The sequence below is a fragment of the Corythoichthys intestinalis genome, chromosome 2, assembly GCF_030265065.1.
Source record: "Corythoichthys intestinalis isolate RoL2023-P3 chromosome 2, ASM3026506v1, whole genome shotgun sequence".
Lineage (NCBI taxonomy): Eukaryota > Metazoa > Chordata > Actinopteri > Syngnathiformes > Syngnathidae > Corythoichthys > Corythoichthys intestinalis.
Window position 1 is genome coordinate 26,902,470 of NC_080396.1, and position 14,066 is coordinate 26,916,535.

Here is a 14,066-nt window from a genome sequence, read left to right on the forward strand (position 1 = left end):
TCTCAAGGCAAGGTTCATTTGACATGGAGATTGAAAAAGAAAGAGAAATACTGAGTATGAAGACATTAGAGTATTTATTTGGGTGACTCTTTTTCTTAATCGATTTTTAGAAATAGGATCCGGGGAGCGCTCATAGTTGAAGGATGTCTTACTCCTACATAGTAAAAACATGTATCCTGGGTTTAATGAAAATTCAAAATGGTCCAGGGGTTTGAATGTTTAAGTGAATAGTTTTTCATACTGTATATACTGTGATTGATTGGGGACTAACAGGGTGTTAAAGTGAGATGTAAGACTTCACACAAGATGATATCTCAACTCAGAACTTGTTTTCCTTTTTTGTTTTGGCTAACGAGTTTTTTTTTTTTTTTTTTTTTGGGGGGGGGGGTGCTCACAGTTATTGCTAATTAATTAGCAGGCTCAACCAGTCAGCAAGAAAGTGATTAAAACACTATGAAGTACAAAGTGAGTCCTGTAACACAAAACATACCGTACTTTAATTTTGGAAGTGGCAGACATGTTTTTAGAATTTGATTTCTGTTAATAATGGTCAAACAAGGGCGTAGGTTTGCATAGGGACGGTAGGGACATAACATAACTTTTCAGGATGCTCAAACTGTCCACACCATCCTTTGAGCAACCTTATACGCATTATATAATGAGTTCCGATTGACAGATAATTTAGATTGTCTTCTCATATGTTGTCAGGATAGAATTGACCATACCATTATTAAGTTTTCATTATGTTTAAACTTACATTTACCCCTTTTCACTTGCTGAATGCGCAGGTCCATTCCCCCGCACCCCCAAAAACCCGTTTGATTAGCTGATGACTTGACCCACCCCCGACACACACACGCACACAGCCCCCCTTGAAGAGGAGGGATATAAGAAGGTTTTTTTTGGCTAGCAGCAGCTACTATAAGTAATGTAAAAAGATGTCAATGTAGTGGAGGTGGGGAACACACCACAAATTTTGCTACTGAAACTGCATCACAGTTAACATAAAATTAAAGTGTGTGAACTTGCAAAACTCGAGTAGGAAGCTGCTTATAGAGAAGTGTCCTTCTGCTTGTGTTTTCTACTGTTAATGTTAATAAAACTGTGAGAAATGTAGTGAACTCTGCTGGAAACTATAGAACCCGAAAAACATTAGAAAGAATCTGCTTAGAGAGAGAGAGACAGGTGCTGCATAACCTCATATGTTGCTCACACAACACAACATGCGCAAAACCCCCTTTCACCCAATCTGTTTGGTCTTATTAATGTCCCATCCCAGCAAAAAGCGCACATGCTGATTATTCTGTTATATCGTCCCTACCAATGTTGATACCAAACCTACGTCCTTGTGTTCCAAACAACTGTACAATTAATAAAGTCCTCAATCATGGCAACATCTTGCTCATAAAACAGATTACTTCTTTATTGGCCTTTTTTCCAATGGGATGAATTGTTTACAAAGCAAACCGTCAGAGGTTTACAAAATGATTTCCTTTGACATTAAATTTTCCAATGAAATGTTTTTATTTTTGTTATTTTCACAATTTGCTGTTTCCTATGGCTAACGCAAATGACACAAACGCTCAACTTCGTTAATAACTTTCACCTCCTTCAGTTTAGAAAAGAGACATTCAGCTGGAGTTGCACGTGAAGGGCTGACGAATTATTGTGCTTATTGGACCAAGAGACCGTTTGCAGGGTTAATATGCACAGTTGATCTTGCAATTGATCTTCTGAGCACAGCTAATGACCACACCAATTTGAAATAATATGCCTCGCTTGTGACTTGGCGACAGGGGATGGGACAAGGACTTCTCTAGGAAGGAAACTGCTGTGTGAAATCAGCAGGGACAATATTAACAAGAAAATCTGCAAGCTTTTTCTCAGCACTGATCAGAAGGCCGGGGACGACCACTGTGTTGCTTAACATCTGGCCATGCAATTTGACGATGTAGAAAGGTTAAACCACTAAAATTAAATATTTGCCCGGAGGGGGTAAAGGCGCTGCAATTACAAGGTCCAATCGGTTGGGCTAATCAGCTAATAGCGCGTACGAGGAGCTCGGCTGGCTGAATAAGCCCTGATCAGATGTACTGGTCTCTGCCTCTGCTGTTTACTTATTAAACCTTGTTCCCATGTTTAAGGGTGCCTTCGCAGCCTTTGGCCCAGCACGCCCCGAGGCTACATTTAGCTCCCGACACTACTTTTAAATGAGACCACACTACTTGGCAAGAGAGCTGCCGGTTAGTTAATCAGTATCTGAGGCCTTTGTTGCGGAATGATCTCAAATTACTTTCACTCCAATCTGGCAGACATTAACACCTCGGGAAGCATAGGTAGAAATTTGCACCCTGAGGTGGCAAACAAAGTACAGATGTGTGACAAAGATCTACTTTGGCTCTGATGATGCGTGTTGTTTAAGTCTTAAAACTGTTGTACACAAATATCGAGTGCGAAATCAGTGTAGAGGATATCAGTACCGTCTGGTGTGCAACACTTTTGACTGAGGCTCGGGGAACAATTACTGGTAATTAAATATCTGCCAGTTACTTGAAAAAGATAATTACGTCCTTGGTGTATAGCACCAATTAATTACTTTTATTTCAGGGAGGAAAGATTTTAAATGGCGGCGGAAGGCACTCCGATACCGCCAGTGTTTGAGTGCAAGCAACCTCTGTGTTTGCTTTTGTACACTTTTGCACATTTAGCAGATGTTTCTGCAGTGCGATAGTAAAAATGCACGTCTCTTTACCTCCTTCCTCTTAAGCAGGAAACATTGACGCTTGAGAGGAGCTGCGTCTTGCTAAGAGGATTGGTCAGATTGGAGGAATCTTGAGCTTCATCCTCACACTTTCTGTGCTTCGTGCTCCTCACCAGGCCAAGATTACCTGGAAACCCTTTACGCATCACAGCGCCAGCCGAGACCGAGCAGCTGCATGCTCACATATTGGTGGAAACTGTAGGGATTATCACACTCATTTGTGGCGCAGGTCTCTAATGTCTAACCTGCAAGAACCTGCGGCCCATCATTAGTAATCTATTAAATCCACCAGCTAGAAATAGTTACACCACCAAATGTGACTCGTGCCTTTTTTTCCAATCTGCTTTTTGCTTTGGTTAATGAGATACTGAGCGAGACTGCCCGAATGCTCTCTCTTCCTTTACCTCGTCTTTTTCTGACGCCTCGCTCCTCTCTATAGCATCGGTTTAATCCATGCACCCACGGCTGAGCCTGTCAGAAATGTTTTGTGGGTTTCTAAATGTATGTGCAAAAGTGTTCTTAATGTCATTTATGAGCTTTTATGCTTGAATACCCACAACAAAACACTTCCATTTGGGAGATTATTAGCCACAAATCAGATTTTATTTCAAGTTTATAGCCTTTGTCTTTAATTTTCCAAAGGTAATGTGCTTTAAAATACATGCGCTGTTCATGTTGATTTTGATGAACAAACAAAGAAAACATTCTCCAGTATAACTGTTCCTCGACACACAGTTCTTGCTTGTTATTTTGTTGGGGGGGTTTCCTGTGTTTGTTATGTAATTTAACTGTTGTAATTCAGTTCTGACAGCCAAGGATGTTGACTTAAAATAGAACTTTTGCCTGGTTTGACAGGTATTTGATGAGTGAACAGTCCCGAGTGCATCACTTTCACACCAAATGTCAGCTGGAACAGGCTCCACCTCACCTGTGACCTTAAAAAAGACAACTGGATGGACAATGGATGGATGCAATACATGGTCCACACATGCGAAACTATTAGTCATGTGATGTCATCTGTCGCCAGTAGACTTAGGAGTGTGCATAGGAGGACGGGGGAGGGGTGTTGAATGTCACAGCAGGTTGGCCCTGCTTCTGATCTAAGTGGTATTGACAAAGCCATCAGAGCTGGTGATGTATCAGGCTCCATGCTCAGTCCCCAATGACTCACACACCCTCTGCTGTCACCAAGGTAACTGCTGCCGGGGCCGGTAGTCCATAGTCAGCCAGCTGTAGCATACAGTACATGTCACTTTTAGAGGCCCAATCTGTCCCTAAAGTAAAGGGAAAAAATTAATTTTGTCTTCTGGAATATGTCATTGCCATCTTCTGGGACGGTTCCTGCTGGGACCCAAAATGCACACTAGCCACAACATGTATAACTGCACTATACTGTATAATGGAATTCCAGAACTCAATCAGAACTTTTTCTATACTAAGCAGCGGCGTCAATTCTCCTGTTGTAGGCCTTGTAGTAGTTGTAGTTTCACTATGAATTGGTATACATGAACATGATTAAACATATCATGAGTGCTGTGAAAAAAAAGGATTTGCCCTTTCTCAAAATTTTTTTGCATGGTTGTCCTACTTTCATATTTAAAATCATCAAACAAATATAAATTTCAAAAAATGTTAATGAAAAAAAAAGTATTTTATTTTATTTTTGTAATTCATTAACTGTAATATATGTAATAATACAATTTTAATTAATTGACTGAATACACACTTCACAGCTATCTGGTGTATGGGAAAATGTAACTGCTTAACTTGTTACAGTATGAATTAACTTTGTCTAATCACATAATAGTGGCACGGTGAAAGAGTGGTTACCATATACGCCTCACAGTTCTGAGCTCAAGGGTTCAATCCTGGGCTCCTGTGTGGAGTTTGCATATTTTTCCCATGCCTGCATGGGTTTTCTCTGAGTAGTCCGGTTTCCGCCATCATCCCAAAATCATGCATGGTAGGCTGAATGAACACTCAAAATTATTCATAGGTATAAGTATGAGCACGATTAGTTGTTTCTCTCTGTGTGCTCTACAATTGGCTGGCAACCAATTCAGGGTGCGCCCTGCCTACACCCCATTGTTAGTAGGATAGCCTCCAGCCCTTCTTGTTACATTATTACTATTATCATCATTCAACTTTTCTTACTGAGCTGTGTAATTGAAATGTATTATTTTGATAACTTTTAACACACCACTCTATACAGTGTGTTCCAAAATGTTTGACCTCATTTCGTAGGCCAATAATTTGTAGATTTTTTGCTGGAATGACTTCAAATTTTCACAGCTTGTTTAGAAACATTTCAAGATTTTGTATGTAACGTTTGGCATTTCTATCTTTTCAGGTTAAGAAATACCGTTCACTTCAAAAGAAAAGGCATTTTGCGTATTAGTGTATACTCGGACTCAGTCACCGAAGATAGTGCAGCGTGCCCTCTTCACAAATTATGCAAAGAAGGCACCAACTATAAAACAAATTAGGACTTGGCACTAAAAATTTCAAGAAATTTCAGTGAGTTTGGCACGAGCTCGAATACCGACTCGACGTGTGCAGAGTCACAGGTGGCGTTTATATTGAACATTTATGAAAATCTGTCATAGAACCAACAAATATTTGTACTTTTCCTTGTAAATTTAACCAATAAAACTTATGACCTTCAACATAAAGTGTATTCAGTTTCATTAAGACCCATCAAGTAGTTTCTGTGAAATGGGCATTTAGAACGGGGTCAACCATTTTGGAACACCCTGTACATTATGTGCTTGTAGTTTTTACAGGAGTAACACTACAGTAGTAAGTCTACATGAATGGCTTTTAAAAGTTACATGATAGATTAAGGTTGTGGCAGACAAGGAGCATTGATACACAGAACTGTACATCATAGGATGAAAATCACTGTAGTACTACTATACTTCGACTACTGGGCCTACTATAATGAGATTATTTTTTGTAACTTTCCAACATGTTGGGAACAGATACATGTCAGCTGGTGAGCCCAATAATTTTTTTTTTTAAAGCTGTCAAAATATGAAAGATGCCTGTAACTAGCCTTCTAATTTCCTTGCCAATGACTTAACCGAATCATGAATCTTTCGTAAGGGCGATTAGGTGCTTATTTAACCCGTCATATAGACTGCAAATAAAACTACTTCAATCAAAATGTTTAAAACTGCATAAGTCAATACCTGGATAAAAAAATAAAATGAAATGATTAATGTAAAAAGTGTATACTATATTCTGAAAAAGAAAAAAAAAAAAAAGAAAAAAAGAAAAATAAACAGGGAGTTGAAATGTCAATTACCATTCTGTTTATTTCAAACAAGAATAATGGCCAACGTACTTTTAAAATTAAGAGTCGAATCAAATGGCCACTGGATGGCGCTGCAGGGTCAAATATTTCATGTGCAAGGGATTCTCCAAAATTATCGCTTTCTTTATGGATCATCTTTTATTACCTTGGGGATATTGGTGTATTTAGAAACAATAATGTGTTTACATATTTAAGAAAGTGTATGCATTGTAATAAAAAAATGCACATATAACTAAATACAGTGAAAAAATTAATTAACTGCAAAAAAAAGTCATTTATGAAAGAATTAGGCCTCTATCACGTACATTTTAACAAAGGAGTCAGTTAAATGTATATTCATTCGTTCCTATTATATATATTATTTTAATTGAAATGCTTTCAAATGATAAACTGCTTAGAAATGCATGATTTTCATTGCTAAAGGCCTTATATTTTTAACAGAAAATTACAAATCACGATTTTTTGTTTCTTGCCTCATGTAAATACATTTAGTAAATAGCGCTGTGACCGATGTATAGATAGATATATAGATAGATAGATAGATAGATAGATAGATAGATAGATAGATAGATAGATAGATGTTAAACAGTTGTTTATGACGGTATTATTATTATTGTTATTATTATCATTATTATTAATCAATAAATAATAATAATATTGCCAACCAACTAAGTCTAACTGCGTTTGCAAAGGTAAAATGGAAGAAAACGAAAAGAGAGGCAGATGAGACGAAGTACCCCTCCTCTACTACAACACCGTGACCTTCACAATTTATGGAGAGGAACCCCAACAATCACGTCATTTCTACAACATCCTGATGCTGCGTGCTTGTCCCACTCTTTTGACGTACCACACAGCAGAATATAATAAAGGTTATACTAATTGTTTAATGTTTAGATTACATATGGAAATTAGGTTCAATGTGTGTTTGATGGGATTTATTTAAAACACGTTTATGGTAAATTAGGTTTTAATTCGTTGACAATTCAAACATTACGGCCAACAATAATTTACTGGCCATTTATATTACTGCCGTTACTGCTTGGAATTATGTGACACAATTTAGCAGAGGTGAGCGCTTATGGATCACCGTACAATTATGGTGATAGATAAACAACTATGGCCCAATATAAAATCGCCGAAAAATAAGAGCGATCTACTGCATAGATTATATTTATGGCCGAATAATTACGCTGCACATACACAAGGACTAAATACAGTTTCCAAAAGGAAATGTCAGAACATGCAAGTGTTGTGTGAACGCATATGGTAATACTGTGTGAATTAAAATCTATTCAATAACAGTGCGGCGAACCTTATCAAGAACTAATAATTAATTGGCCTCATTTAATATTCACGTCGTGTAGTGTAACGCGACCTTTAATAGATGCTATTGCTTAAGAGCACAGATAAAAAAATTAATCGGGGTAATGATTTTTATGACAAGCGCAGCAGTGACTTTCTGTCGGAGACAGATTGAAATATTAGTAGCAATTACATGTTTAAAAGTTTGCTTTGCGCGAGGAATCCCTCCCCAGATCCTGGACAAAGTCTTTATAGGAGCAGAGTGCTGTGACACGAGCTGCTTCGATTATTGAGCTCCCAGGGCCTCACGAGCACGCACCCACGCAAACGCACACACCGCTGCCAAGAAGAACCATGAAAAAAGCCAAAGCCCTTTCAGAATAGGCGGATCAAAACCCATTATGAGATTTGAAGCTGGTTTTGTGTTGGGCCCGCTTGAATATCTCAACAGATTGGAGTATTTGTGCACAAGCAAGGGATGCTTGTGCGTGGAAATTTTTTAATGTGTTAGCTGCTGCATAGCCAACACTTGGGTGACTTTTCACAAAAAGCACAAACAATTTTGACAAGATTTTTTGTTGTTGTTATTGTGGAAAACAATTTTAAAAAATGAAGTTTGTGTGACTTCTGCGACGCCCGTGTCATCTCCAGTAAAGGGCACAAAGACGTGCTGCTATGTGATCATTGAATTCGGTTGCTAAGCAACTAGTGCGGGAATTCATCCGCGAAATTCAAACCGTAAGGACACGTTCTGTGAGTTCTGGCGAGTGGCGAAAAAGAGTTTTTTTTTTTTTTTTTTTTTTTAAATATACTGTATGTCTATCATCAAGACACGTGACTCAAACAAATACAGTAAATTTAAACTATACCGTTGCTCAATATTTGCCAGGATAGAGGGAGATAAATAACAAAAGGTTGCAATTTTGGTTCCCGAAATAATCAATGTTGAAACACAACAATAATCTCAAATACAATTCCACCACAATATCCACTTCGGTTAAATGCAGTCAAGGGTGGTGATATTACATCCGCATTCTTGTTATAAAAACGCATGGAAAGAGGTCCTGCATTTAAAAAGGCATTATTATTTCACTCTCACTATTAATTCATCCAGCTTCAAACTATGAGACAGACGTGGAGGATAAAAGTTGGAATGTTTGAGCCTGAAGTGGCTTCACATGGAAACAAAACGACTGCCTATCTATCTTGTTCTTCATTATAAATATTACGTTTAGATATTATTTTAGATTTCAAAATGGTGCTCTCCACACAACAAAAGGGCGCACCCCAAACTGTATAAATAAATAAATAATAATAAAAATGTACATTTAACACACAAGATGGCTGTATTTCATTCTAACAAATTTATTGTGTCTCAATCAGCTCATACGGAACCACTACTGAAATTAAATTACAATCAAATGATCACATCAAAATATACCAACAACGGCAGCTTGTGATGATTTGTGCTCCTCCAGAATAATAATAATTAAAAACAAATAAGAAAGAGAAAATATAACAAGAAAGCTTCTCAAACAAGTCCATGGGGGGTGGGGGAATAAATTACCGTTTGGAATAATTCATAGGTATTCCGAATAAAATATTAAAACAAATCATTCTGATGAAAAATATAAAGTAAATAATTCAGACCAGTATCTGATCTAGTGATCTATATTGCCGGCTTTACAGGGTTGTTTATTAAAACCTACCAAAGAATACTGCTTAGAAAGGGCAGCATTAATAATACGTCCAAAGCACCCAGTCAGTCCCACTTGGTAAAACATTTTTAGATTTTTTTCCTCTTCAAATAAGTGCAGCTGAAGTGTTTTTCAAATGTCTCTATGTGTTGGAATAAAAATGGAGAGAAGAATCCACGACGACGTCAGCGTCAAAAAATAAATGCCACGTGAAAAGAAAATGATCTTTGAGATCAGACTGGTTTTGGGGAGAAGTTCGTGGGAGAAAAAAAAATCCCTGATCCTTCACATGTGGATGACAAACACAACAAGGAAGCTTCGTGGATCTCGTTTTAGTGTGGGACAGTCCCCTGTTTAAATTGATACAAAAAGCTTGGCCCTTTGTCTCGGTCACACACACAGGACAGTGGTCGTTGTTTTGGAGGGTAGGCGGGGGGCATCAAAACAACACTTGGTGATGGTGATGTGGGGTGCAGAGGGGGTTTCTTGGTGTGTTCTCAATGCGCCAAAATTACCTGGTGGAATGAACTTGTGGTTGTCACCCTCTGGTCGCTCGCCTCACTTGCATCTTTTAAGTAATCTACTAAAAAATGCCCCTGAAAGAAACAAGCAGAAGGAACCTTTTAGGTTAAGACATTTCAGGGCCCTGAAGAAGATGCGTTTGTTCTGATAGGGGGTTGGGGGAAAAACGCGGTTCAAGGTTCTCTTTGTTTTTCTCTCTCTCAGCTGAAAAATAGATAATACATTTGTTTGCAGTCTGATTCACATTCCCTCACAATCACAGTATCAAAATTCTGCTATCCTGGCGATAGTCTGTGCATGTGTGTTTTTGTTTAATCAGTCTAATTGGATATAAAATATTCTGATGTGCTGCTCTATGTTTCACTGAACATTCGTTTGCAGTCCATGGAGGGGGGCGGTGTTTCTGCACTCACATTGCCGACCTGAGAGTACACATCCTCCGGTGTCTGCGCCACTCCCGGGGGCGTCATCCGCTTTTCCTTCTGTCTCCTATTGCAAAACCACACTCTGACCACCTCCTTCTCCAGCTGCAGGTTGTCCGCCAGGCTGCTGATTTCCTGGGCCGAGGGTTTGGGACACTTGAGGAAGTGGCTCTCCAGGGCCCCCTTGACGCTCACCTCGATGGACGTGCGCTTCTTCCTCTTCCTCCCCTGTGCAGCGATCTTGTCGATACTGGTGGGGCTGCCTGTGGACGAGTCGGCCTCCTCCAGCCACTTGTTCAGCAGCGGTTTAAGCTTGCACATGTTTTTGAAACTGAGCTGCAGAGCCTCGAATCTGCAGATGGTCGTTTGCGAGAAGACGTTGCCGTAGAGGGTGCCCAGCGCCAGGCCAACGTCCGCCTGAGTGAAGCCCAGTTTGATCCTCCGCTGCTTGAACTGCTTGGCGAACTGTTCCAGGTCGTCCGAGGTCGGCGTGTCGTCATCCGAGTGCGGGTCGTGGCTGTTGACGCCGCCGTGGTGCTGGTGGTGGGGATGATGCTGGTGGTGGTGGTGGTGGTGGCTGCCGTGGTCAAGATCGGGGGTGTCGCCTCTCACCAAGCCCGGGTGAACCAGGCTCTGACTCCCGGGGGTGAGCATACCGTTCACAGTGAACCCCCCCGGCTGGGAATAGATGAGCGACTGTTGCTGCTGCTGCCCGCCCGATATGGAGTTAATGTGCGCCGCAGTGCTGCTGCCCCAAGCCCCGGCGTGAGTCTGGTGGGGCGCTAAGTGAGGCGGCACTGGCGGCCGATGGTGCAGCGCGGTGCCCGTGTGCAGGTCGTCTCGAGCAGAGTTTTTTACGTCTTGCTGCTGCGGACTGGCCGTCATGCCAACAGGGCTCGACGACCAGGGGGAACCGGCTTCGGCTGCAGCCACCGCGGCGGCTGCTGCTGCTGCGGCGGCGTGCGGCAGGGAGGTCACCCACTGGTGGGCATGGCTTAGCATATGCCCCCCGTTGCTCGCTGCCATTGCTCCTTGCATAAAGTCACTTTGCACCATTTTAATGGAGGGGTCTCCTCTATACCCCCCAGAGCCCGAGGTAACAGCAGCACTGCCCGGCTGCATGCCACCGCCTCCCGAGTCAGAGTGCACGATGGAGCCTGACGATAGGATGCTATTACTGCCCAGATAAGGATTGGATGCCGCGGTGGCCATTCCGTCAAGCCTTATGAATATGTTGCTGGATGCTCCCGCCCTTTGTATACACTTCTTTCGTGTAGGCAAATTTTATCTCATGAATTATTCAAACTTCAAAAAGTATGGCTTGCCACACACCATATGTGCGCAAAGACGCCAAAAGATGCTTTCGGAAAACTGAATAAAATCCGCATGCATTTACAGCATTCAGGCAGCTGAGCTTGGAGACGAACGAATACAAACTCCTGCTTCTTAAAAGTCCTCTTAAAACACGTACAGTCCGTGTACAAAGTTTGGCGGGTGAAAATGTGGACATTAAAATTCAATTAGGAATGAAAAAGGCGTCGTCCCAAGCAAACTTGGAGGCCACAAAAATAATAAAAAGATTGGTAAATTGTCCAGAGTCCCAGTTTAAGTTCCCTTTGGATGTTGAAAACATACGCAGAGTCCTTTTGTAATTCAGTCTGATTTCTCCCTCGCTTTATTCTTTTCTCTCTCTTCTTTTATAGCAGTGAGGAGTCTTTCTCTTTGTTCCGTTTTGATATATTTAAACCTGCCAAACCGCAAACTCCAGTTGAAGTACAATCCGTAGGAACAGTGGAAGGCGCTGCTCACCAGCCTCCTCTCTCATTCGCTTGTTCTCCCTCTCCTCCTCTCTCTCCCTGACGGGCCGTCAAGTCCCGCCTCCCCCCTTCGCCCCCCAAGCCCCCTGAGCACGAGGACTCGCGGATGTTTACCCCGTTCCTCTCCGCTGATTGGCTGCCCGGGGAGTGATTGGCAAGCACGACCAGCCTCGCCGAGGGCTCCAGAAAACTCCTTCCGGCTGTTCCAATTGGCTTATTCTTAATTGCAGCCCAAACAAAATAGAGTAGTAAATAAAGCGGAAGCTCGTAAAGTGTACCCTCCTATGGGTTTGAACAAAATATATGTTCGATTTCCAATAACTCTGCTTTGGAATACACCTCTTTTAAAGCACAATTTGAAGCATTTAAGCCGTCAAGACTCGATATGTATAAGCACCATTTATTGAAATACAATACTAAATCATTGTGATACTAATGTAATGTTAAATATTTATTATCATTGTTATTATTACAAAATATTGCATTTTTTAAAAGTCAGATACTGATTGTCAATACATTGTAATAATGTTTAAAACTACTCCTTGATCAAATAAAATAAATTTGCGTGTCATAGAAAACATGATATTCCTGTAAGTAATGCTTCTAAAGATATTGATATATATATTGATATATATAATCCATTTGGGCAATAAAACATACTTCAATCTTCTTGTTACATGCATATCTGCTTCATTAATCAAATCAGAGTTTATTCAAAACAATCAGCATTCCTGATGATGTCCTGCTTATAGCCTGATTGTGTAATAGAAGAAGGAATCAACATGAGATGTAAATTCCCTGCTTGTAGGGCATACTTTGAAGACATTTGTGGGGTAACCTAAATGGTTTTATACAAACAGGAGGTTTTTGATGGTCTTACATTAAAATTTATTAAGTGCACTATACTGCCCATAGTTATCTGGGATTGGATGCAGCACCAAGGCGACCTTCGTGAGGATAAGCGGCACTGAAGATGATTGAATGTACAGTATTGTAGAAAAGAACTTATTTACTATAAATTATTACAGTTTATCAAAAGTCACACTGGTTTCATAGAATGGCTTCTGATAAGATGCTAACAAAAGTGAAAAATCATCAATGGTATGGTACGTTTGAGATTGTCTGTCATCTGTGTCCACCTGCATGTACTAGTAGGACGATGAACAGACACTGTTGTATTAATGGCATAATGACTTCAACAGTAATGATGTAATTTTGGTATTATTATTATTATAAACCAGTCTTTTAAGCAGGAGTGTCTACATGTTTTCTTCCAAGAGCCAAGAACAACACTGGCATATTAATCTTAGTTAACATACTCCAATCAATCAAGACATTAAACAGTTTATTGATTATATTGTATATATCTTTTTTTTGTAATGATTTGGCGATGCCCCCATCCCATGCATTGGACAAGATTTCTGAGCAAATACATCCACAACCAAAGCAACAGCAAACAGTACTTCGCTGTCAATTTTTAACAGTTACTTGAGGAAGATTTACAAATCGGACCTTGACACGGGCAGAGCAGAATTGGTGCACATAGTTACTTTGATTATTGAAAGAGTTTATTATGAGTATATAGGTCTTTGTAGTTTATAGATGTTTTGCATCAGTTGGGCATGTGGGTTACAATTTTCACCTTTCATCCATCTTCATCCCACCTTACTAATATTACATTTTTTTTTTTTTTTTTTATCACACAATATTAAATGTTAATTTCATTCAAAAAAAAAAAAAAAAATTTAGACCATGGGCCACAAATGACCCCCAGACCATCGTTTGGAGAGCCTACAGCACAGACTCCTCTCAATGTGACACCCTAGTTCCCTCAAATACATCACCCAATACTGTGGGTGTCATGCATCCCATTGTGCCCACCTGCCAGGTAAAGCCCACCACACAACCAGTCAGATTTGCGGAACATGTCACGCATTAACCCCGCTCACTCGCTAAAGCTCTCCGAATCAAAGATGACGTAATAAGGGACGCTAAAGGGATTTAAGGGGCAACTATAAGTCTGCAAGGCCTGTGTACTCCATGCCAGTGACACCCCCCACTCTCATCCCAGTGGATTTAATTTGGAACGGGCTCAAAAACGACTGCGCCTCGTGCATTTGTTTACATTGAATAGGCAGGCTAGGGGGCAGAGCCATGGGGCCCACGATTCATTAATATACGGTGAGGATTTCTGTCCAAAATACTGATGTTCTGTCCAAAAGGCGC

General features: G+C 40.5%; 1 protein-coding gene across 2 annotated transcripts; it reads right to left on the reverse strand.

The window, feature by feature from the left end:
- Window positions 1-9,207: 9,207 nt before the first annotated feature.
- Window positions 9,208-11,802, reverse strand: pou3f3b (POU class 3 homeobox 3b). 2 transcript variants are annotated; one of them, XM_057827562.1, is made up of 2 exons: window positions 10,024-11,802; window positions 9,208-9,675 (listed from the first exon to the last, which is right to left on the reverse strand). In XM_057827562.1, exons 1-2 carry the CDS (start codon window positions 11,233-11,235, stop codon window positions 9,577-9,579), a joined length of 1,311 nt encoding a protein of 436 aa, XP_057683545.1. In that variant the 5' UTR covers window positions 11,236-11,802; the 3' UTR covers window positions 9,208-9,576. The 2 variants fall into 2 exon arrangements, with proteins under 2 accessions (XP_057683545.1, XP_057683537.1); XM_057827554.1 differs by having other exon boundaries at window positions 10,015-11,802.
- Window positions 11,803-14,066: the final 2,264 nt, after the last annotated feature.

What these genes read in the sequence shown, in the direction of transcription:
- pou3f3b (XM_057827554.1), bottom strand. Translation starts at nt 11,235, where the DNA reads ATGGCCACCGCGGCATCCAATCCTTATCTGGGCAGTAATAGCATCCTA. An exon ending in TGTACTCTCAGGTCGGCAAT is followed by an intron (nt 9,676 to 10,014) that starts GTGAGTGCAGAA and finishes TGTTTCTTTCAG; the next exon opens with GGGCATTTTTTAGTAGATTA.